At 43.6% G+C, this 23,003-nt stretch overlaps 1 protein-coding gene across 3 annotated transcripts in view; it reads right to left on the bottom strand.

The window, feature by feature from the left end:
- TAMM41 (TAM41 mitochondrial translocator assembly and maintenance homolog) overlaps window positions 1–17,517 on the bottom strand; it is a 61,051-nt gene extending 43,534 nt beyond the window's left edge. The window contains exons 1-4 of one of the 3 annotated variants that reach the window (XM_003132370.4): window positions 17,092–17,517; window positions 14,155–14,337; window positions 11,278–11,370; window positions 2,799–2,949 (exon numbers count right to left, since the gene is read on the bottom strand). In XM_003132370.4, the coding sequence (XP_003132418.1) occupies window positions 2,799–2,949; window positions 11,278–11,370; window positions 14,155–14,337; window positions 17,092–17,226 (562 nt within the window). In that variant the 5' untranslated portion in view covers window positions 17,227–17,517. Of the gene's footprint in view, window positions 1–2,798; window positions 2,950–11,277; window positions 11,371–11,465; window positions 12,376–14,154; window positions 14,338–17,091 lie in introns of those variants that run through there. The other 2 variants (XM_003132371.4, XM_021069342.1) reach the window with 2 other exon arrangements.

Raw genomic sequence — 23,003 nt, forward strand, 5'->3', positions numbered from 1 at the left:
GGAGAGGCCTTGCCAAGTATTGTGTCCCACATTTTGCAGGAAAAAGGAGCCAACATCTTTGAAATGAGTAATTTTGGACACTTAGCCAAATTCTCAGATCCAAATCTGGGTTAAGCAATAAAAAAATAAAATGGCAAGAAAACAAAAGGAGGCAGAATGAGGAATGGCAGAGATGGAGGTTAGGAAAGCTGGAGTCAGACACGGCAAGGTCTGAAGGCCGGTTCTGAGGGAGGAGCCTGCTTTCCCTGTTCCCTCTTCCCCCAACAGCCCTGGGCTGGCTCCTCGGCACTGCTGCCATCTAGGCCAATACTACCACCTCAGGGGCCTTCCCAGGCTATCTGCCGCCTGCCTCCTGATTTATTTTTTTCTCTTCATGGACCTCACCACTACCTGAACTGTCTACTGCTCTTTACTGTGTGTCTCTCCCTAAGAATGTCCACCAGGATCGTCCCTTGCGTCATGCTCACTAGTGCACATCTGGGCCTCACCTAGTATGTGGTACACAGGAGACACAATACACATTTATAGAATGAACAGGGCTATAGTACAGGATTTGGTGACAAAATAAAGGTCTAAGTGATCCATCCACCTACCCACCTACATCTCTGTGTCTGAGACCACATGGATACACAGCAGTCCTTACCAGCTACTACAGAAGTGAAAGAGGGTTACACTGTTTCAAATCAGCAAGTGTTCACTGAAAAACAGGAGAAACCAGGAGTATAAAACATGGTCCTTCTAGGAGGCAGAGCAAAAGCTAGCTCAAGATTGAGAGCAGCCTGAATGCTTAAAGTCTGTAAATAGATGAGAGCAGTTACGTGATTTGATCAATGTCTTCAGTCGATGTTCACAATTCACAGGCAACTCCTAAGACCCACCTGACCCTACATGGATGCTGACGACATGAGGAAATGGAGGAGAATGTGAGCGTGAAGCAGAGAATGGTTCTGTGTCTTTTCCCACAAAGTCACCAAAAAGCTCTGCCCTCCCCCCCCAACCTCTCCCCTGCTGGTGTGCAGCTGGTTCTACACCTGCTGGAAGGTAGGGACGCTGCCCTGAGACCTGCAAGCAACCCAAGGCGGAGGTTACTTCACTTCCCTTCTCACAGGGATGCAGGGACAGCTGTGTTCAAGCCAGACACATTTTGGCAAAAAGACTCAAGACCAGGACTGTTAGGGTCTCTGAGTACTGCATTTCCACGAACTCTTATCTGCTGCACAGGGGCTCAGAAAACAACTAAACTGCCTTTGCAATATCTGGAGCATAGAGTTCTTTGATTCAAGAGGACACTTATATAAGTTTTATGTAAGTTTTCAAACCATTTTTAAGTAGCAGACTCCTTTTTTTATATGGCCGCACCCATGGCATATGGAAGCTCCCAGGCCTGGGGTTGAATCCAAACCACAGCTGTGACCTACACTACAACTGCGGCAACACTGGATCACTGCGGCCAGGCTGGGGACTGAACCTGTACTTCCGCAGTGACCTGAGAAACTGCAGTCAGATTCTTAACCCACTGTGCCGTGGCAGGAACTCCAGACTACTTCTTGGTAAACAGAGTTGTACACAGCTCCTCAATGCACTGAGCAGGTCAGTGTGGTGCTCCTCCCCTGGGCCAGTGTGGCGGCCCTGTGAGGGCCGGGTTCTGTCCTCTGGGCCTGCCCCTTGCCCTGACACCTCTGAGGAGCACAGGTGGTTTCAGGGGAAAGGAAGTTGCTATTAGACCAATAGATGTCTGGAGCAGGAAGAAAAACTCTCCATGAGGTGAGAAGAGGTGGATCAGGAGACACCACTTTGCACCCCTCATGGTAAAGGCCAGCTCCAGCAAGAATCATTGATGGAAACACCCTGGGAGGGAAAGTCTTCAAGAGGCAGGATATTTGCATGATCTTCAAATGCCTCCCCAGAGTTTGCTTAGAAGGGAGAAAGCACTGCTTCTTGGGGTGCCCAAAATCACTGGTCTGTAGACTTCAAAAATTTGACTGTCATGTAAGACTAAGAAAGGCCAAGGAAATGCTATAAATTGAAAGATAAAAGAGACAATGCATCCAAACACAATGTGTGATTCTTGACTGGATTATGTACTTGAGGGAAAAAGTATCATAAAGGATATTATTGGGACAAGTGACCACATTTGGAATATGGATTGTCAATGTGACAAGTGCTGTTATTGGTGTTAAATTTCCTGAATTTGATAACCATAGTGCAGTTATATAAGAGAACATCCTCATTCTTAGGAAACACATACTGAAGCATCTGGTGTAGATGTGACATGATACACATGACCTACTCTCTAATAGTTCAGAAAAAAAGTAAATAATACAGTGTACCTGCCAGTACAGAAAACAGTGGTTCTCAAAGCGGGTTCCCTGGGGCAGCATCAACATCAATGGGAACTTGCTAGAAACACAAATTCTTAGGCCCCCTCTGCCCTAGATCTTCTAAAGCAGCATTTGGGGGTGGGCTCAGCAGGCTGTTTTCACAAGCCCACCAGGGAATTCTGATGCTCGCGGAAAACCTCTGATTATGGAGAGAAGACATAACACGTGCGGTGAAGCATTTCTGGGGAAAGGGCATGTGGCAGTTTTCTGTATGACTGCCAAAACTTCTCTGTAAGTTCGAAATTGTTTCAAAATAAAAATTATCACAAAAGAAAACGAAAAGATTATCCTGGGGTAATGTATGTACAGATGCGGAAAGGAAGAAACCTCGGGGGCAAGGAGTTCCTGTGGTGACCTTCCCAGGGGCGGTGGGATTCCGAACCCAGAGCAGAAGATTTGAGCACGGACCGTACTAACCTGAGTAGGAGAGACCAGCAATCTCCAAAAACAGGTCTTCTTCAGAAAAGCTTTCGGGGAGCATGAGGAAAGCAGCAGTCACAGCACTTTTCAGATTTTTATCAAGGGCTGACCTAAGAGCCACATTCTCATTCATTGCTACGATTTTCACCTGGAAAAAGCAGAACATTCAGAAGGAAAATTCCATAAACCTATGCATTCATACATGCACTGGAACTGCCCCAAACTCTCAGCCCTGAAGAGCTTGGCATATTAGGCCAGGTGACATGAAACAATTATTATTCTAATAAGCAATTCCGGAGTCTCCTGTTTTATGCCAAAATCAGAGAAATCACAACACAGGAAAGAAAAAATACTCTTAAATGAGGAAATTCTGCATGAATTTTAAAAAAGTCAGTACAAATTGGGATAAATGACCTTTGGGAAATTTAATATTTAAAAAATGTTTAATCACATTGCTCTTCACTCAATTTTATGATGGACAAGGGCATTTTACTTCCTTATTAAGAACTCGCCTGTTTTTGTTTTTGTCTTTTTAGGGCTGTATCTGCAGCATACGGAAGTTCCCAGGCGAGGGGTCGAATCGGAGCTTCAGAACTGGCTTATGCCACAGCCACAGCAATGCTAGATTCGAGTCACATCTCCCAAGCTACACCCCAGCTCATGGCAACGCCAGATCCTTAACCCACTGGTCGAGACAGGGACTGAACCTGCGTCCTCATGGATACTAGTTGGGTTCATTACCACCGAGCCACAATGGGAACTCTTCACCTCTGTTCTTATCCATACATGACCTGAGCAGTTCATACTCTATTTTGAACTGATTTCAAACATGACTAAGGAAAAAAAAATTAGCTACAGTAAAAACTGCTTTGACTTTTCCCACACCTATTAAAATACACTGTTTCAGGAGTTCCCTCCTGGCACAGTGGAAATGAATCAGACTAGGAACCATGAGGCTGTGGGTTTGATCCCTGGCTCCACTCAGTGGGTTAAGGATGCGGCGTTGCCGTGAGCTGTGGTGTAGGTCACAGATGGGGCTCAGATCTGGCGTTGCTGTGGCTGTGGCAGAGGCCAGTGGCTATAGCTCCAATTCGATCCCTAGCCTGGGAACCTCCATATGCCACGGGTATGGTCCTAAAAAGCAAAATAAAATAAAATAAATAAAATAAAATACAATGTTTCAGAGTGTTCTGAGATTTTTGGTTTTAAAGACTGCACTGTAGTTCAGAGAACATGTGAAAGTTCCAGCTCCATCCTTTACTAGCTCTGTGACTATGGGAATAATTCCTTATCAGTACAATGGGGTTTTAAGACTGAATCAAGCTTATAAGGTTTCTGGGAAGAATAAATGAGACATTGTATCTGAACCTGCAGTTGAAGTGAGCTTCCTTGTGCATTTGTTTTTTTTTTGTCTTTTTGCCATATCTTGGGCCGCTCCTGCGGCATATGGAGATTCCCAGGCTAGGGGTCCAATTGGAGCTGTAGCCACCGGCCTACACCAGAGCCACAGCAACGCTGGATCCGAGCGGCGTCTGCGACCTACACCACAGCTCACGGCAACGCCGCATCCTTAACCCACTGAGCAAGGGCAGGGATCGAACCCGCAACCTCATGGTTCCTAGTCAGATTCGCCAACCACTGCGCCATGACGGGAACTCCCCTTGTGCATTTCTTGATGCACAATGCAGGCTCCTCTCCAAGTCAAGGTTCTCACCTTTGGCAAGCAATGGAATCACCTGGAGGACTTATTCAAACAGGCATTACCAGGCCTGTCCCCAGAATTTCAAAATCAGTAGGTCTGGGTGAGGCCTGAAAATGTACATTTCTACAGGTTCCCAGGTAATGTTGATTCTGCTGTTCCAGGCACCACATTTTGAGAACCACTGCTCTATAGTACATGCTTAGAACTAGAACTGCCAAACTGCTCTTTGTAGCAACTGTGCCAATTTATACTCCCAACATAATTTTTGTAAACCATCATGCTGCTTCTGATTGCTTTTCTAAAGAAGGAAAAAGTCTAAAAATCCCTTATAAGGATGTTGATGTATCTGAAATGTATCCACCATCTCTAAACCATGTAGAGCTGTCAGCAAATTTTCCTCTTATTCTAGAAAGCAGGGCTTACATTGCTTTTATTTAACAAATACAGATCATTTCTGACAAAATTTAGATGGCACATAAAAGACACAAGAACTATGACAAACTCAAAAGTTTATTAGATAGCAAGGAAAGGGGAATGCTATATATCCCAAACTATAGTTTCTTCTCTATTTTACGAAGTAACTGTAAAAAGCAATATTAGAAAACAAAACTAATTTATAAGTGAGGCTTAAAAACCTAAATTCTTTTACCTTTCGTCCTTACTTTTTTTTAATGGAATATTTATAACACACAAACCTCTCACATGGTAGGGAAGCCACTTAACTCCATACTACTGCCTCCTCCCTTATAATTACAAGGACTTAATAGCACTGAATTAAGACTTTCAGCACTCGCATGAGTTCAGTATTATTGCAACCGTCTGCAGAAAGTCAAAGCAAGCAAGAAGCCCAGGAGCATGATGTGCCCAAGGTTGCACAATGAGTCAATGGCAAAAACCAGGGGAACACCCTTGTACCTGACAAAGCTGGCTCTAAATATTTTGAGTTATTCTCATGTATTCTGTTCTAGTTAACTTTTTTAAAAAATTGAAGTAGAGTTGATTCACAATGTAGTACCAATTTCTGATGTATAGCAGGTGACCCAGTCATACATATATATACATTCCTTTCCTACTATTATCTTCCACCATGGTCTGTCCCAAGAGACTGGATATAGTTCCCTGTGCTGGACCTCACTGCTTATCTAGCTGGTTAATTTTTTTATCTTGAAAGATGATTTTTTTTTTTTTTTGGCTTTTTTTAGGGCTGCAGGTGTGGCAAATGGAAGTTCCCAGTCTAGGGGTCAAGTCAGAGCTGCAGCTGCTGGCCTATGCCACAGCCTCAGTAACACCAGATCTGAGCCGCATCTGGGACCTATACCACAGCTCACAGCAACCCGGGATCCTTAAGCTACCGAGCAAGGCCAGAGACTGAACTGGATACTAGCTACTTTCATTACCACTGAACCACACAATAGGAACTCCTTGAAAGATGATTAAATGTTACGGTCCTATGGTAACTACTATGTCTATTCCTTGAGTAACTTTCCCCAAACCTTATACTTCATACAAAGGGAACTAGAAGGGCAACCTCTTCATCTTACTAATGCAGAAACTGAGAACCAGAGGGTTCAAAGATCTCCCCATGAGAAATAGTGGCTCACAGGCCCAGGACCCAGGACCCAGGACCCCATGTGCCTCCTGACTTTCAAATTCCTAGTCTGCATTCTCATTCACCAGGTGCTGCTCAAGAATTCCCTCCCCCGTCCCTGTGGCTTTTATGGACACTCAATGAAACTAGAAGCTATTTTGAGAGGCTAACAAATCAAGGATGCAAAGGAAAGAGTGAAAGTTTGAGAGGATTTCCTACTCAATGAGATACCCCCTTTTCTCCAAGAAAATTTCTACTTAGGTTGTAGGGGGGAGAAAAAACAGCAGCCTGTTTGCTACTTAAGAGGGTGAAGAGAGAAGCATCCTCACTCAAAGGAAACATGTTAGTTGGAAGAGTCTACTGAGGTGCTGCCCTCGTTCTCCAGTGTAAGGGGAACTGGAAACTTGTCTCAGCAGCACTGTTACTTGCTGTTCAGAGTGAAAAGCCAGTGAACTCCTGGGACGCTGCCAGAGAGGCCTGGGAAAAAAAGGAAGCCCTCAGATTTGTGAATAGCTATTTGTATCTTACTGGGAATGCCCCGACCTGAACCACTGAGATACCATTAGCATTGCTGCCAGGGGACAATCTCTGCTGGAGAGAGGAAGGGGTGACACTTGAAGGGACTTTCAAAAGGCCAACTTGAGAGATTTGTGAGTACCTTTCAAGATAGAAAAAAGGAGAAAGTCACATGTGGTCTCCTCTATAATAGTCACATGGAGACAGAACTTGAATTGCAAAGAGTGAAGCTATAGTCAAAAAGAACACAGTCCTACCCCGTGTTCGAATACTCAGCCATTAACCAAATGACACTGCCTGGGGTAGTTTTCCATTCCAAGTGAACAGAAAGGCTAGTTTTTCTAAATGGACTTGCTTGACCAAAAAGAAACTGTGAACGTTCAAGTTGGATTAAAAAAAAAAGCAAAAAAACCACTTTATTATCTACCTGTTGGACTATGGGCTCTTGAGACTAGCAATGTGGTGGTTTTTTAAAAAGATGCTTTTGGCATACACAGAGAAAAAACTTAGTTGTCTTTTGAATAAGTAAATGAATAGCTCCATCTTTTTAATTCAAAGGCTAGAGGCCCAGAGATTTGCTCACAGACAGGCAGAGCCAAGACCAGTAAGCAGGCTTTCTAAATCCCTTTCAGGGACCTTTTGTACTACTGAGATTTTTCTATCTACAAAAAAGTAAATCAATGAAGTTACAATATGGTGATGCTTGAAAACCATGAATATACTAAAAACCCACTGCATTGTACACTTTAAATGGCTGAGTTGCATGGTATGTGATTATGTCTCAATAAAGCTGTTACAAAAAAGCTGTATTACGAGCAAGTAACAGAGAAAATATATTGGAATGAATACATTAAAATAAATTAAAATCTTAACAAGGTGGCAAAACACCACTGCATCAGTGTGAATGCTTTAAAAATTCAAGCTGAAAAAATAAACAAATAAAAATTCGAGCTGAATTATCTATACATTAAAAACAACATGAAATACAAAAATCCAATCTACGTTAAATAAATTGGAAAAATGACTATTAATAATACTTTGGAGTTCAAAAAATAGGTAGTACTTTAGAGTTTTTCTGATTTAAAAGACCGGCCATAAAAAGGTTCTATTAAATACTTTTCATGTTTTTTGACTTTGAAAATGGCTTGGTAAATGACTCAGAAACTTAAAGTTGCACTAGAAGTAAAAATTGGTTATCTCCTCAATTATGAGGTAAGTTAATGGTACAGTATGATAGACATTTAATTTGCCCTCAACTTTTCCCCAGAAATGTCCATCTTTTCAAGCAAAGTACTCCTTTATGTTACTTTAAAAAAATTATTAATAAACTTTATTTTTTCAGAGCAGTTAGAGTCATAGCAAAACTGAATGGAAAGTACAGTCCATAAAACCTTTGCATATTCCTTTTAAAAACTTAAATTGTTAGTGATTGACCAACTTTATTCTATTTGGAATACGTAAGATAATTTTAGAGCTTTAGACTTTTAATTTAATGCCATGCCCTCTTTTTTTTTTTTTTTTTTTTTGTCTGTTTGCCATTTCTTGGGCCGCTCCTGCAGCATATGGAGGTTCCCAGGCTAGGGGTCTAATCAGAGCTGCAGCCACAGGCCCACGCAAGAGCCACAGCAATGCAGGATCCGAGCTGCGTCTGCAACCTACACCACAGCTCACGGCAACGCCGGATCGTCAACCCACTGAGCAAGGGCAGGGACTGAACCCGCAACCTCATGGTTCCTAGTCAGATTCGTTAACCACTGCATCACGACGGGAATTCCCACGCCCTCTTTTAAACCACATAAAAACAGAGAATCCACACATATTCTCATAATTCTTTTTTAAGACATACACCCATTTTTTGGGTTCAAAATGCTAGCTACCCAAGCCTTTCTTTTCATCAGATCTGTTCAAGTTTGACTAATATTTGCTGCCACCTAGAGGTAAAACTAGTTTGTTTACAGAGAGTTACCCAAAGAATGTTCCAGTTAACAGTGACTTCCACAGGAAAGGCAAAAGTGGGTGGAAGAGTTAATTCACTCATTTATGATTTTTTTTTTTTTTTTTGCTCTTTAGGGCTGAACCTGCAGCATATGAAAGTTCCCAGGATAGGGGTCGAATTGGAGCTGCAGCTACTGGCATACACCTCAGTCACAGCAATGTGTCTGTGACCAACACCTCACCTCATGGCAATGCCGATCCTTAACCCACTGAGTGAAGCCAGGGATCGAACCCACGTCCTCACAGATACTAGTTGGGTTTGCTACTGCTGAACCATGATAAGAACTCGGATTTTTTATTTTTTAATTTTTTTTGCCTTTTTTTTGGGGGGGGGGCCCTGCCTGCGGCATAGGGAGAGTCCCCGGCTAGGGGTCTAATCAGAGCTACAGTTGCCAGCCTACACCACAGCCACAGCAACGCCAGATCTGAACTGCGTCTGCAACCTACAGCACAGCTCACAGCAATGCCGGATCCTTAACCCACTGAGCAAGGCCAGAGATCGACCTACAACCTCATGCTTCCTAGCTGAATTCATTTCCACTGTGCCACAATGGGAAGTTCGATTTTTGATTTTTTTTAAATCATGTGTTATGTTCGACACCTCAAATGATTTTTAAGCTAGCTTAATTTTCTTGTGCTAGAAGCTTCTTAATGAGCCTAAGGGAAAGTCATTGCTATGAGCAATATTTTTTTCTCCAAGTAAGCTGTGGAATGCGGTTTTATATGATACAAGTGTAGCTGCCACTACTTGCACTGAATTGATATTTTTATTTTATCAGGTTATATGACATTTAGGTGAAATCTGAGATCATTTCCAGTGCTTACATTCTGAGATTTCATGGCATTTGTCTCCTAAAACCTATTTTGGAAAAAAACTTGAAATACTCCAAGCACAGAGCATAGTACAGAGAATAATACATTTCCACATTCACTATCTCAAAATAACTCTAGATAAGCAAGGATGGAGAGAAGGGAAAGATTTTTTCCTGAGTGTCTACTAGGTGCTGTGCATTTTAGACCTAGGTGTTACTCAAAGCCTTTTGAGGTCCATGTCATCAGCCTCATACACAGAAGAGGATGTCCCAAGGCCCAGGGAGGCTAAGTCACTGGCGCAAGGTCACACAGCTGGGGAGTATCAGAGCTGGGACCCACCTCGGATCTGTCTGATTTTAAAACACCTGTGTTGGAGTTCCCATAGTGGCTCAACGGTAAGGATCCCAACTAATATCTGTGAGGATGTAGGTTCCATCCTTGGCCTCAATCAGTGGTTTAAGGATCTGGCATTGCCATGAGCTGTGGTGTAGGTCACAGACGCGATTCAGATCTGGTGTTGCTGTGGCTGTGGTGTAGGCCGGCAGCTGTGGCTCCAATTTTCACATGCCACAGATGCAGCCCTAAAAAGATTTAACTTTTTTTTTTTTTAAAGAAGAAATTTGGAAAGAAAAGGAGTATTTAGAAATCTCCAATCACATTTATTTGCTCAAATATTAGGTTTACTAGTTATCCAACCTAAAAATGAGAAATTCATAATATACATGAAATTAAATCATATCAAATAAAGTAAGCCTATTATTTCCAGATTTAAAGTTTTTACTGAAATAAAAATTACATACAATAAAGCAAGTAAATCTAATCAGCAGAGCTTGACAAATTCTTATAAACAGATACACCCATGTATCTATCACCCTGATCGCATGTTTCTGGACCTCTGAATGAGCTACACTGTTAAATTTTAAGCCCAGATGCAAAGCTAGAGTATCCTGACCTCCCACATTTATCATGAGCGACTTTATGACACAACCAAGTGTCAAAAAGATGGTACAACTCTCTCTAATTTCTTGCCATAACTGACAAAAAAAGGATCAGCATAGTGACTCTTATGGGAGACACTTCAGAACAATCCATGTATCCTCTTTTGGGCCTAAGACCACCTGACGCACAGAGAAAATTCTTCCTTGCTGGGAGATAAGTGATGGTGACTCTCTCGTATAGCTCTCAAACTATGAAAGTACCCCTTCTGAGGAAATAAACTATACCTCTGCAAGAGAAGAAACCTCATGTTTGCAAATGTGTCCAAATGTCAAGGCCTCTCCACTTTTTTTTTTCTGTTTGTTTTCATTTCTATTAAGGCTCAGGGAGCAGCCTGCCCCTACAGCCTCTCCAGCAATGTCCCAAATGGGGGGAAGGGGACTGGGACAGGACCTCACCAGTGGCCTGAGGAGAACGGAGGGGATCAGAACCACCCACCTCATAATGACCTGGTTCATTCATTTGTTCAACAAACATTTCCTGAATGCTTACAACGTGCCAGGCATTGTGCTAGGCACTGTGGGGACAAATCCTCGCACAAAGAGTGCCCTGTGGCACCTGTGTTCTAGAAGAGAAGGTGATCTGAGGTGTGCTGACAGAGGCACTGGGCACCTCCTCTGCCATCCTCCCTGCCAAAAGGACCGACTTCGAACACGACTCATTCAGACAATAGGACAATCTGGAGAGAGAAGGAAGGGGTAGTGGGGGTAATACCTGGGTTTTGTTTGGCAATAAATTCTGCAGGGAGTACAAGGATCAGAGGGAGTACATTTCTAGTTCCTGGAGTTCCTCTCCTGGCATCACCAGAGATCACAGTAAGGTTGGGTTCAGAGAGGAGAGACATCCCCAAGAAAACATTCACGCACCGGTTTCTGGAGTCTTCCAGCAATGTATAAGTTATTCCAGTTGAGGAGGTCTTCAATCAAAGTACTAGTGCTAATAACCCCATACTTGATAAGCTGGAAAAGAAAAGAAATGGGCATGAAAAAGAGCAAAATACCATACTGATGCTTATGCAAACACAAAATATAAGGAAACAGATTAAACTTCTAACCTGAAGAGAAGCCTGACTTCCAAAGCCACTTCTACTGCCTACTTTGTAAAAACATACACCTCCACCAAATCTTGTGCAAAGGATGAGATTCCGAGACTGTTTCCTTAGGAATTCCGATGACGTGGCCACTACTGTAGGTCAGTCTCTTGGGAGGTTAAAGCTCGTGGAGGCTATGTGGTGCTGGTCCTCGGCAGACTGGAAATTCAAAACTGGTCCTTCACCACACATGATACAGTTCATGCTTCTCATTTGAGAAATAAGAAACCTTACGCTCAGTGAGAATAAACGACACGGCCCAGGTGGCACCACAAGGAGCAGAGGAAACTAGGTCCCTGCATTTCAGTCCAGTGTTGTTTTCATGACAAAGCAGAAGAAATTTTCTTTAACGTTTTTCACTGACATCCTTTACATGCTGAACTTCTCTTTCACTGTTGATTATTTCAAACATTTTTATAATTACAAAGCAACATCCAAAAATAAAACCTCTTTATCAGTGCTGAACACACGGAATTATGGTCAAGCTCATTTCCGTAATAATTTGCACAAACCCTGGATGTAGTTGTTCCAGGGTATAAAATTCCATTTGCTTTAACAAGTATCTTCAGACTCACTTCACTGAACTTCAGTGTCCAAACAGCTTTCTTTCTAAAAAGTAGCTAAAGAATTTCAATTAAAAAGTATAGTCCCTTTGGCATATAATTATGTCCAAACATTCAGTTACTGCAGCTTATAATCCATTTGAAACTACTAATTAGAGATAGGCTCAGCATAATATTAATTATGGAGAAAGAACAAAGCTACGTGTTTGGCATGACTAAAGCAGACGCGGAAGCCTAGGCCAAATAATCTTCTTCCCTCCACTCTGGCCATAGGATTGCAGAGAGCCCTTTATATTTTTTTATTTATTTTAACTTTTTAGGGCTGCACCCATGGCATATGGAGGTTCCCAGGCTATGGGTCGAATTGGAGCTGTAGCTGCTGGCCTATGGCACAGCCACAGCAACATGGGATCCAAGCTGTGTCTGCGACCTACACCACAGCTCACTGCAATGCCGGATCCTTAACCCACTAATCGAGGCCAGGGATTGAACCTGCATCTTAGTGGATACTAGTTGGGTTCATTAACCGCTGAGCCACGAAGGGAACTCTATGAGAGCCCTTTTTAAAAACAACAAAAAACATCCAATTTTTCTAGATTTCAATGTTCTTTTTTTGAGTCCTGTACATAGCATGCAGGGATCAAACCTGTGCCACAGCAGTGACAACACCAGATCCTTAACCCACTGAGCCACCAGGGAACTCTGCAGAGAGTCCTCTTTCAGTAGGCATGTAACAGCTAGGAGGTAATGGAACCCTCACGGGGTCCTGTCACAATCTAGCTGCATGGCCTCAGGGAAGTCATTTCTTCTCTCTGAACCTCGGTTCCTTCATCTGCAAAATGCAGGCAGAGCAGGACTGGACCTCAACCAGAAAAAGTAAATGCATGGCCCAAAGGCTATGCAGACATCACTCATCAGTCACAGCCACTCCTGCCACGTTCAAACAGGTCTTCAAAATCCTTCTCAAGTCAGACTCCAACATCCTGCCCTTCAAAGTATGGTCCATGAACCAGTAGCACCAGCATCACCAGGGAGCTTGTAAGAAAATGCAGAACATCAGACTCCATTCCAGACCAACTGCATCAGAAGCTGCATTTCAACAAGATGCTCAGAGGACCAGTCTGCACATCAGAGTATGACTGCTCTAAGCCCTGGGCCACATGGAGCTGAGCTGGCACAGCAGCCATCCTCAGCCAGCTATCCTCTAGAGGCATCTGACTTAGTTCCCCACTGGTCCTCTGAAACTGGGATCCTGCCCAGTTCCCAGCCACTCTCTGAGACCCTGGTCCCTTCACCGGAAAGACAGCTAGGCGGGGTTGCTTGGATGGGATCTGGGGTTCTCACCTGCTCTCCAACACCCACCATCAAATCCACCCACCTGCTGGCACCAAGAGATTCCTATCACTAGGTACCACATGCTCCCACCAACCTGTCAGATGCTCTTAATTCTCAACTTCTTTCTGGCAGTGTCTGCCCCACTGGATGGAGGAACTTAATTTCTACCCTGACCCACAACAGGCCTGCCTATGTCTCCCACTGACCAAACCAACAGTTCTCAGTGTGTTGCCCAGACCAGCAGCATCAGTATATCGCTTGAAAGCTTGTTAGAAGTGCAAATCCTTGTTGCTAAGAGAACAAATTAAATGTTCTTATCACCAGAGGAGGGGGGGAAACGTGTAACTGCAGTGGGGCTGGATATATTGTGATCATCAGCTCACAATATATACAAATATCAAATTATTATATTGTACACCTAAAACTAACTCAATGTTACATGACCATTACCTCTCAATTTAAAAAAAATGCAAATCCTCAGATCCTAACCTAGACCTACTGAGTCAGAAACTATGAGGGTGGGCCCAGCAATCCATATGTCCAATAGGCACTCTTAAGTGATCCTCATGCGCCCTAAAATTTGAGAACCAAAAAAAAATTTGGCCAAAGGCAAAAAAATAAAGACTGTCACGCCCACCACCTTCATCCAGCAGGAGTGTGAACATCCCCTGTGGTAAGAACATACATACTTAGCTGGTATTCTAGTAACAAAGGTTAATAACCACCCAGTTAAGACAAAGGCCCAAGTCACTTACCCTACCATCACACATGATCAACGGATTATAGTAAACTCCGGCGCCGTAGTTATTCTGGACAGTGCTGATAATCCTGGGCCCAAAAATTTTTAGGAAAGAGTAATGGTTCCAGTTTTTCTTCAGGTTCTTGGAATGCCATTCTACAGGGTCATCGACTGTGAACACAAAGTCCAGCATGGCCTTCTGGGTGGTGAGGAAAAAAGAATGACTTTAGTTTTTTTTTCACAGCCACACCTGTGGCATATGGGTTTCCAGGCCGGGGTCAAATTGGAGCTGCAGCTGCCGGCCAATGCCCCAGCCATAGAAACACCAGGTCTGAGCCACATCTGCAAACTATGCTGCAGCTTGCAGCAGTGCCGGATCCTTAACCTACTGAATGAGGCCAGGGATCAAACCCATATCCTGAAAAAGACAATGCCAGGTTCTTAACTTGCTGAGCCACAATGGGAACCCCTGGTTTTAGTTTCAATTCCTAGAAATGTAGCACCTGGATAGAGTGGAAAGCTCTAGGAGTCTATGCCTCTGTGATTAACATCAGACCTGGGGTTGTCATCAGAAATATAAGCAAGTCTCTGGAACCATTATGAGCTGTTTTCATCCACAAACATAACAGCAAGGCTCACCAAGTGAAGCTGTGTCAGTTTCTTCTAAATACTACACATTTTATATATAGTAGTTCTTTCTATCTTCAAAACAATCCTACAAGGTAGGTACTATTATTATCCCACTTTTATAGGAAAGGAAACCATGGTACAGATTCAATTCCTTGCCTGAGGATACACGGCTGAGTGGCAGACATAGCCTGGTTCCAATTTCTGTGCTGGACCACTATACTACACTGCCTTTCATCCAAATATAGTTATATGTGCTCTACTTTTCTTCCAGATCAAATAACACCATATGGACAAACTCTATAAAGTATTATGTAAAAGGAAGTAAGTTATTTTAACTCTCACCCATCGCCAACCACTCACTGAGCACCTACAGTGAGCTGTGATGGGTCCTGGGAGAGAGGTAAAGAGCTTAAAGTTGACTGGGAAGAAGAGACAGACTATCAGCAAAGGGTCTTGATAGTGGAATGCAAAATGCCCTAGCTGCACCCAGAACGGGGTCAGAAAGGAAGGAGAAAATTTCCTATGAGATTATATTCTTTGAGACTGAATCTCGGGTCTTAAATCTCAAATCTTGAGTCTTGAGACTTTTTGAGTCTGAGTCTTCAATAATGAGCAAGAGTAAAACTGACTTGGTGGAAGTATTAGGGGAGGCATGAGGCAGGAATGGAGCCCTGTAGAGGAAAACACTCCCATGTAGATGGGAGCTGGTTGTTCTGGGTGAGGCAGCAGTAAGGGTGGGTTGGGACATGGGCGGGCATGGTGGGAGATGGGACTGGGGAAGGAGGCCACTTGCCATGCTAAGAAACGTTCCTGCAGAAGAAAGGGAGGAGGAGAGACTAAAGGATGGGTGATCATATCCCAGGAGACTAAAGGTTACTGACTACAGCACTGAGGGGAGGTACTGATCTGGAAGAGGCTTGGGTGCTGGAATCCACACTTGTTAACCTGTAGGTAACTCAGGCAAGGGAAAAGGAAGGCCCTTTTCTGGGCAGGAATTGCAGGTCTGCTCAAAGGAAAGTCTTCACCGGCAGATGAAGAGGTGGCTCTGGAATCAGGAGGCCTGCTCTGAGTTTCCCCCGATCTGATTCACAAACCAGTGGTGATACTTGAAACTTGGGATGGACATGTTCTCAAACACTTTACAATTATGTGAATGTATGTTAGAAAAAATAACTAGCCTACTATAACCTATAGTTTCTCATATGCCCTCAAGCTAAAGAAAAGTCTTACTTAAATACCATTATAGGTAGGAAACTGGAAATCCAAGCAACGGCATAGGTAGGAAGTGAACCCGCAAAGGTTAACAAAGACTACAGCCAAGTGTCCAAATCCAGAAGACCCTCCTGCAAACTGCACACTACCATTTCCTTTGTTTATTCAAGATGACAAAACTGTTAGGCTGGGCCTGAACTACACCTAGCAAAAACCCAGTCCAGAACACGAGTTGCACACACAGAGAACATCTCTACCGGGACTCGTGTTCCTTTTATGTTAATTCAGTAAAAGCTCAAAAGCCTCTGAAAACCTCAGCAGGCAAATAACAGCCTCACTTAAGTGGAAAATATTTGCCTGCCTCTATGCTACTTGGCCTTGAATCTTCTCAGTGAACTTTTTTTCTTTTTTTTCCATTTACAGAAAAAGAAATCTACAATCTTAAGAAACACTGTACCCTCAACTGCTGTTGTGCTCAGTCAGCTTTGAAGAATAACAATGTCTAATCCTAAACACTCTCGCTAAAAGTCCTGAGGCTGGGCGAACAAACTGGCCACTAACTCTTGCTGTAGTTAGTCACTGCACCTGCCCTGACCCTCCATTCAGCCCACCAGCTTCCTAAAGTCCAGAGAAGTATTTAGTATTTTCTCTTTACAGACAGAGACGTGACTCTCAAGCTTGGCTGCGTATTAGAATCACCTGGGAAGTTTTAAAAAATTCCTGAAGCCCAGGGCTTGACCCAGACCAATTAAATCTGAAATCTCCGTAAATGGTACCCAGAACATCAGCATTTTTTTAAAGCTTCCCAGAAAACTCTAATGTTCACGCAAGCGTGAGAACACTGGCAAATACTTATTTTCCTTTCTTCCATCCTGCCCCGGCACCAGCTTTTCCCTCCGCTAACTGCAGCTCCTGCTCTAGACCGAAGTGGACTCCTACGGAACCTTCAAAACTCGGCTCACGCTGTCTTTCTACCAGAAGCACTTTCGTACGATTTGTATTTCGCTAGTTGGTGCGTGGAATGCGCAGAGCAGACAGGAGAGCTCTTAGAGGGACTGAAGGCAAAGGAAAGTAGTGAGAATATTCTGGCGTGGGGCTGGCCCGGGCTCACCTTCTGGTCTGAGCTGGGCCCCGCCTGGCGGTACACTCCAGAACCGTAGGCGAAAGCCAGGCTCAGCTCTTCGGGGAAGTGAGACAGGATCTTGCGGAAGGTCACCCCGGAGCTTTGCAACGCCTGCAGCGCCATGGGGCCGGGGCTCAGCGACAGGGACCCTTGGCGGGGAGGGGAGCGAAGGACAGCAGGGCGAGGAACTGATACCCGCTAAGGGTGGGAGATGGAAGTCGAGGACTGGTCAGAACAGGAGAAGGCTGAGGCCGGGGGCAGGAAGTGGCGTGGCCGGCAGGGACTCGCGGGGGTACTCCAGTCCCGGAGCAGGCTGGAAAGCACCTACTAGAGAACCAGGTGGGCGCTGGCCCAGCCGGTCCAGCGGCCACGTGGGCCACGCCTCCCCCACGCACACGTGCTCCATCTTGGGATGGCGCAAGAGCGGACACCTGCCAGTGGATGGCGACGCGAAGCCTTCGCAGAGACCCCTGGTGGCGGGAGGAGCGGGCTGCAGGCTGGCCGCCTGGGATTTGTCTTGGGTAGGGAAGAGTGACAGCTGATTGAACGGTTTTTGAGCCTTAAAAGTACTTTTTTGTTCTTGCCTCAAACCACATTTAAAATATGGGTATAAGGTCATGGTGTAGCGTTTAAAAAGGTCTTTTTGATGGGGTGAAATGCACATAACATAAAAACATATGCTTTACAATTCAGTGGCATTTAGTACATTTACAGTGTTGTGCAACCATGGTTCATCCAGCTCCAAAACTGCAACATTTTCAAAGCTTAGGAAAACACAAATAAGATTAAAATCATGCCCAATCCCACCATCCAGATATTATCACTGTTAAGATTTGGTTGTGCTTTCTGCCCATTAAAGCCCTCCTTCAAACACGATAACAGGCATGAAAGTGCTCCATAAATGGTAAAAATCAAACAAAAAACTGCACCAAGGGTCTCTGATGTTTGTATTGAATTTTAATGGGGTGGAGAGCCTTTGGTCCTTTGCCTTGTGGATTGGACTCACAAAAGGGCATATTAAATGCAGTTTCTGGTGGAAACAGGATCCCAGGTGAGAGCTTGCCTCTTTGTGTACAATTAGAGAAACTTGCTCGGGGCCACAGGGCCATTCAGGATGTAGTATGACCTCCCGGACAGAGACTTTTCAGATATCCTTTCCTTCTTCCCTGATGTACATGGCCTCTCAACCATAACAGAGTAGTAATAGCTAAATTTGGGTAATGTTGAACCATTTCCCAGGCATTTTTTCATGGGTTCCCTCTGCTGCCTTGTGGAAGGAGGTGATTGCCTTCATTTTACAGATGAAGAAGCTAAGTGTTGGATAAAACAATGTGCTTGGGATCACATCAGCCTGTGGCAAATCTGGAATGAAAATGCTGGCTCCACATCTTAGAATTCTACTCTGTCCTTGAACAGTTTTGAGCAGGAAGCTGTCAAGGCTCAAAGGTTGGCTCGGATCAGAGTGGGGAAAGAAGAGGCAGGGACCAGTTAGGAAGCCGTTACCATAGTTTCACTGTGAATTAAATTGCCTGGCCTGGGGTGATAGAGGCAGGACTGGGATTAATTCAATTGAAAAATGATTATTGGAATTCAAACTCTGGATAAGTGCTGAGGATTTGAGATGACTAGAACAAGGCTGCTCCTGGCAGGCTCGTAGGAGACAGACAAGCAAACCCAGCATGTAATGTGCAGTGATAAAGCTGGACACCCAGTGCCCTGCAGGACCTGTCATGAGGGCAGTCAATCAGCTCTGGCTGTGCAGGGAGAGACCAGAGGAGATTTTGCAGGTATGTCATCTGAGCCAGACCTTGAAGGATGGGTAGGAATTTATCAAGCAGAAGATAGATGGGAGATATTGCCAAGGAAGGATAAGATAATAATAATAGGAAGGAAGGAAGGAAAAGCTTGAGACTAGAAAATAAACACTTGCCTCCTTAACCCACTGGGCGAGGCCAGGTATTGAACCCATGTCCTCATGGATACTGGTTGGGTTCGTTAACCACTGAGCCATGATGGAAACTCTTAGTCTCAAGCACTTTGTAACTCTTCTCATCATTCCAAAGACCCCCATGACGAGTTCTCTTAGACCATCTTTTTTTTTTTTTCTTTTTAATGATTCTTTTTAGGATTGCACCTATGGCTTATGGAAGTACCCAGGCCAGGGGTTGAATCGAAGCTGCAGCTGAGGGCTATGCCACAGCCACAGCAACAACAGATCGGAGCCACAGCTATGGCAATGCTGGATCCCTAAGCCACTGAGCAAGGCCAGGGATGGAACCCGCATCACAGAGACAATGTAGGGTTCTTAATCTGCTGAGCCACAATGGAACTCCTAGACTATCATTTTTCACATGAGGAAATGGACCATCTAAAAGGAAAAGGAAATTTCCTCATGTCCCCCAGTTTGGAGTGTGTTGAAGTTTGTATATGAACCCAGGGCCCCTGAACTCCAAATGCCAAGCTCTTTTTTTAAATGTCATTTCACTTAAAAAAAAAACAGTTTATTGAGGGAGTTCCCATCATGGCGCAGTGGTTAACGAATCCGACTAGGAACCATGAGGTTGCGGGTTCGGTCCCTGCCCTTGCTCAGTGGGTTAACGATCCGGCGTTGCCGTGAGCTGTGGTGTGGGTCGCAGACGCGGCTCGGATCCCACGTTGCTGTGGCTCTGGCGTAGGCTGGTGGCTACAGCTCCGATTCAACCCCTAGCCTGGGAACCTCCATATGCCGTGGGAGCGGCCCAAAGAAATAGCAAAAAAAAGACAAAAAAAAAAAAGTTTATTGAAATATAGTTGATTTACAATGTGCCAATTTCTACTGTATAGCAAAGTGACTCAGTTATACATATATGCATTCCTTTGCGTATTCTTTTACATTATGGTTAATTATAGGATATTGAATATAGTTCCCTGTGCTATACAGTAGGACCTTGTTATTTGTCCATCCTGTGTATAGCAGTTTGCTTCTCTTAATCCCAAACTCCCAATCTATCCCTCTTCTACCAGCCTCCCCTTTGGAAACCACAAATCTCTTCTCTATGTCGTGTGTCTGCTTTTGTTTCATAGATATGTTGGTTTGTGTCATATTTTAGATTCTACGTATAAGTAATATCATATAGTATTTGTCTTTTTCTTTCTGACTTACTTCACTTAGTATGATAATTTCTAGGTTCATCCATGTTACTGCAAATTGGCATTGTTTCATTCCCCTTTTTTTTTTTTTCTTTTTATGGCCGAACCCATGGCATGTGGAAGTTTGCAGGCTAGGGGTTGAATTAGAGCTGTACCTGCTGGCCTACACTACAGCCACAGCAACAAGGGATCTGAGCCATGTCTGCAACCTACCCCATAGCTCAAGGCAACAATGGATCCTTAATCCACTAAGCAAGGCCAGGGATTGAACCTGCATCCTCATGGACGCTAGTCAGATTTGTTTCTGCTGAGCCACGATGGGAACTCCAACATGTATCTTTTCAAATTAGAGCTTTGTCTGGGTCAAAGGCCAACCTTTACCACCTTGTTCTGGCACTCTCTAAAGTGGGTAGCTTGTAAGGGAAGAGAGGGAAATGGGAAATCAGCTGGTTTTACTCCATCAGCCAAGGTTGAGGAGCAGCAGCTGTTGCCACCTAGAGGCTAGAATGAGAACAGCAGAAGAGAATTACTGTGCCTGGGTGAACACAGACTTCTGGTTCATTCTGACTAAATACCATCCTTCCCAGATTGCCAGAATCTGATATACACTCAGCATGGAATTACACCAAAACCTTTCGCCTAAAGACAGTGAATAAATCTCTGCCAGCATGTTTCTTTTATTCTTTTCTTGAGGAAATAATTCAGCTTTTTTTGTCCCTCCCCTTTTCAAAAGTACTCCATATTCATAAAAATGTAAACCTTACAAAAATATCTATGCCATCTCCGGAGATCTCCCCTGGTGCTCTTTGGTACATATATATCCAGATACTTTTCCTATGAATATATTAACACTGAAAACCTTTTAAAATGGAAGTATATGATAAGACATTCTTTTGCAATTTGCTTCCCCCCCCCCCACACTTAAAATAGCAGGAACAGAAGTTCCCACTGTGGCTCAGCAGAAATGAACCTGACTAGGATCCATGAGGATGCAAAATTGATCCCTGGCCTCGCTCAGTGGGTTAAGGATCTGGCGTTGCCCTGAGCTGTGGCGTAGTTCACGGATGCACCTCAGATCTGGCATTGTTGTGGCTGGGGCATAGGCTGGCAGCTGCAGCTCCAATTCGACCCTTAGCCTGGGAACTTCCATGTGCCATAGGTGCAGCCCTAGAAAAAAAATAGCAGGAGCATCTTTTCATGTGATAACACCAAGATATATCTCATTTCATTTATTAGCAAAATTTTCTAAAATATGGATATGGCATCATTTGTTTAAACATTTTCATGTTGATGGATATAAATTATTTCCATTTTTCACATGTGCAAGCACCCTTGTACCTAGAACTTTTGTACACGTGCAAGGATATGTGCAAGTATTGCTATAAAGTTGATTCCAAAACATTGCTAAAGTCCCCTCTGAATAAATGTACCAATTCACACTTCCACCAACGGGGTTCAGCCCTGGATATAAATAAAGATTCCACAATGTTTCTCCATTTTTCTCCCTTGCAGGCTTTCACACGTAATTATCAGTAATTTTCATTTTCATAAACACTTTCCTTTCTGATAATGCAAAAGCACCAGCTGGAAAGTCCTGTCACGTTCCTGTGAGCATTTTGCCTCTCCCCAGAAAGAGGCAGAAGCAACATAGCAGAGAACACATTTGTATTCTTCAGCAGAACTCTCCCCGTTCCTAGCAGCTCATCCACTTCCTTTTAAATTACCGTGGCTTGCTAAGTTAGGGGCTATTATAACACCCTAGTGCCCTATATAATCACTTTAGGGTTCTATTGGAATTCTCATACCAATGAAATAAAACTGTCAGAGAGCCATTTTAAAATATATATAAGTGCCACTTGATTTGAGTAATGTTGGACCCCATTTTTTTCTGATTGATCCAGCTGTTGGCTTTGTATTCCTCAACGGTGACCTTATCAGGCTAGGTTTCACTAGGAGAGTGTTCACCTATTCCATTTTCTAAAAAGCCCTGTAAAATTTCTACAACTTTTATGTCTTGGTTTTTCTTCTAATCAGTGTTTAAGTAAAGGCCATAAAATGTATGAGAAAAGAAAACCCAGGTTCCATGATTCTAACAATTAACCACATTTTCAGCTGCTCTGCTAATTGAGGTAAAGGAGAGGGGTCTTGATCTCTGTCTCATCATGGGTGGGTCACTCTGCCACATCTGTACATTCTTAGCTGATTGATGTGTCATAACTGGGCCAGACTGAGAGCATCTGTAATACATCTTTAGTCTCTCATCAGTGTGATGTATTCATTCCACACATATTTTATGAGCGTATGTGTATGCCACGCACTGGCTAGACCCTGGATCTGTAACAGTGAAAAAAAGAGGCATGGTCACTGCCTTCTTAAAGTTTATAATCTACTGTGGCCACACCCTGTGGAACCTTTGAAATAAATTTCTATCACAGAAACTGTATTTATTAAGTGTAACTTCATTTCTACATCTGCAGAACCGTTGGGGTTAAGAATATGGCCACCAGGTTAGCAAAGCTATTTCTGCTCCTACCCTTTTTTGTTTTGAGAGGTGTAACTCCATTTATTAAGTGTAACTCCATTTCTACATCTGCAGAACCCTTGGGGTTAAGAGTATGGCCACGAGGTTAGCAAGCTATTTCTCCTGCTACCCTTTTTTGTTTTGAGAGGTGTCTCCATTTGGCTTCTTTCTGTTACACATAACATGTCTGCATGCACAGTATCTTAAAATAAATTTAGGGGTTAAGTAGTCTTCAGACCCAGAACAAGGC

This window comes from Sus scrofa, chromosome 13 (genome assembly GCF_000003025.6).
Source record: "Sus scrofa isolate TJ Tabasco breed Duroc chromosome 13, Sscrofa11.1, whole genome shotgun sequence".
In the NCBI taxonomy this organism is placed as follows: Eukaryota; Metazoa; Chordata; class Mammalia; order Artiodactyla; family Suidae; genus Sus; species Sus scrofa.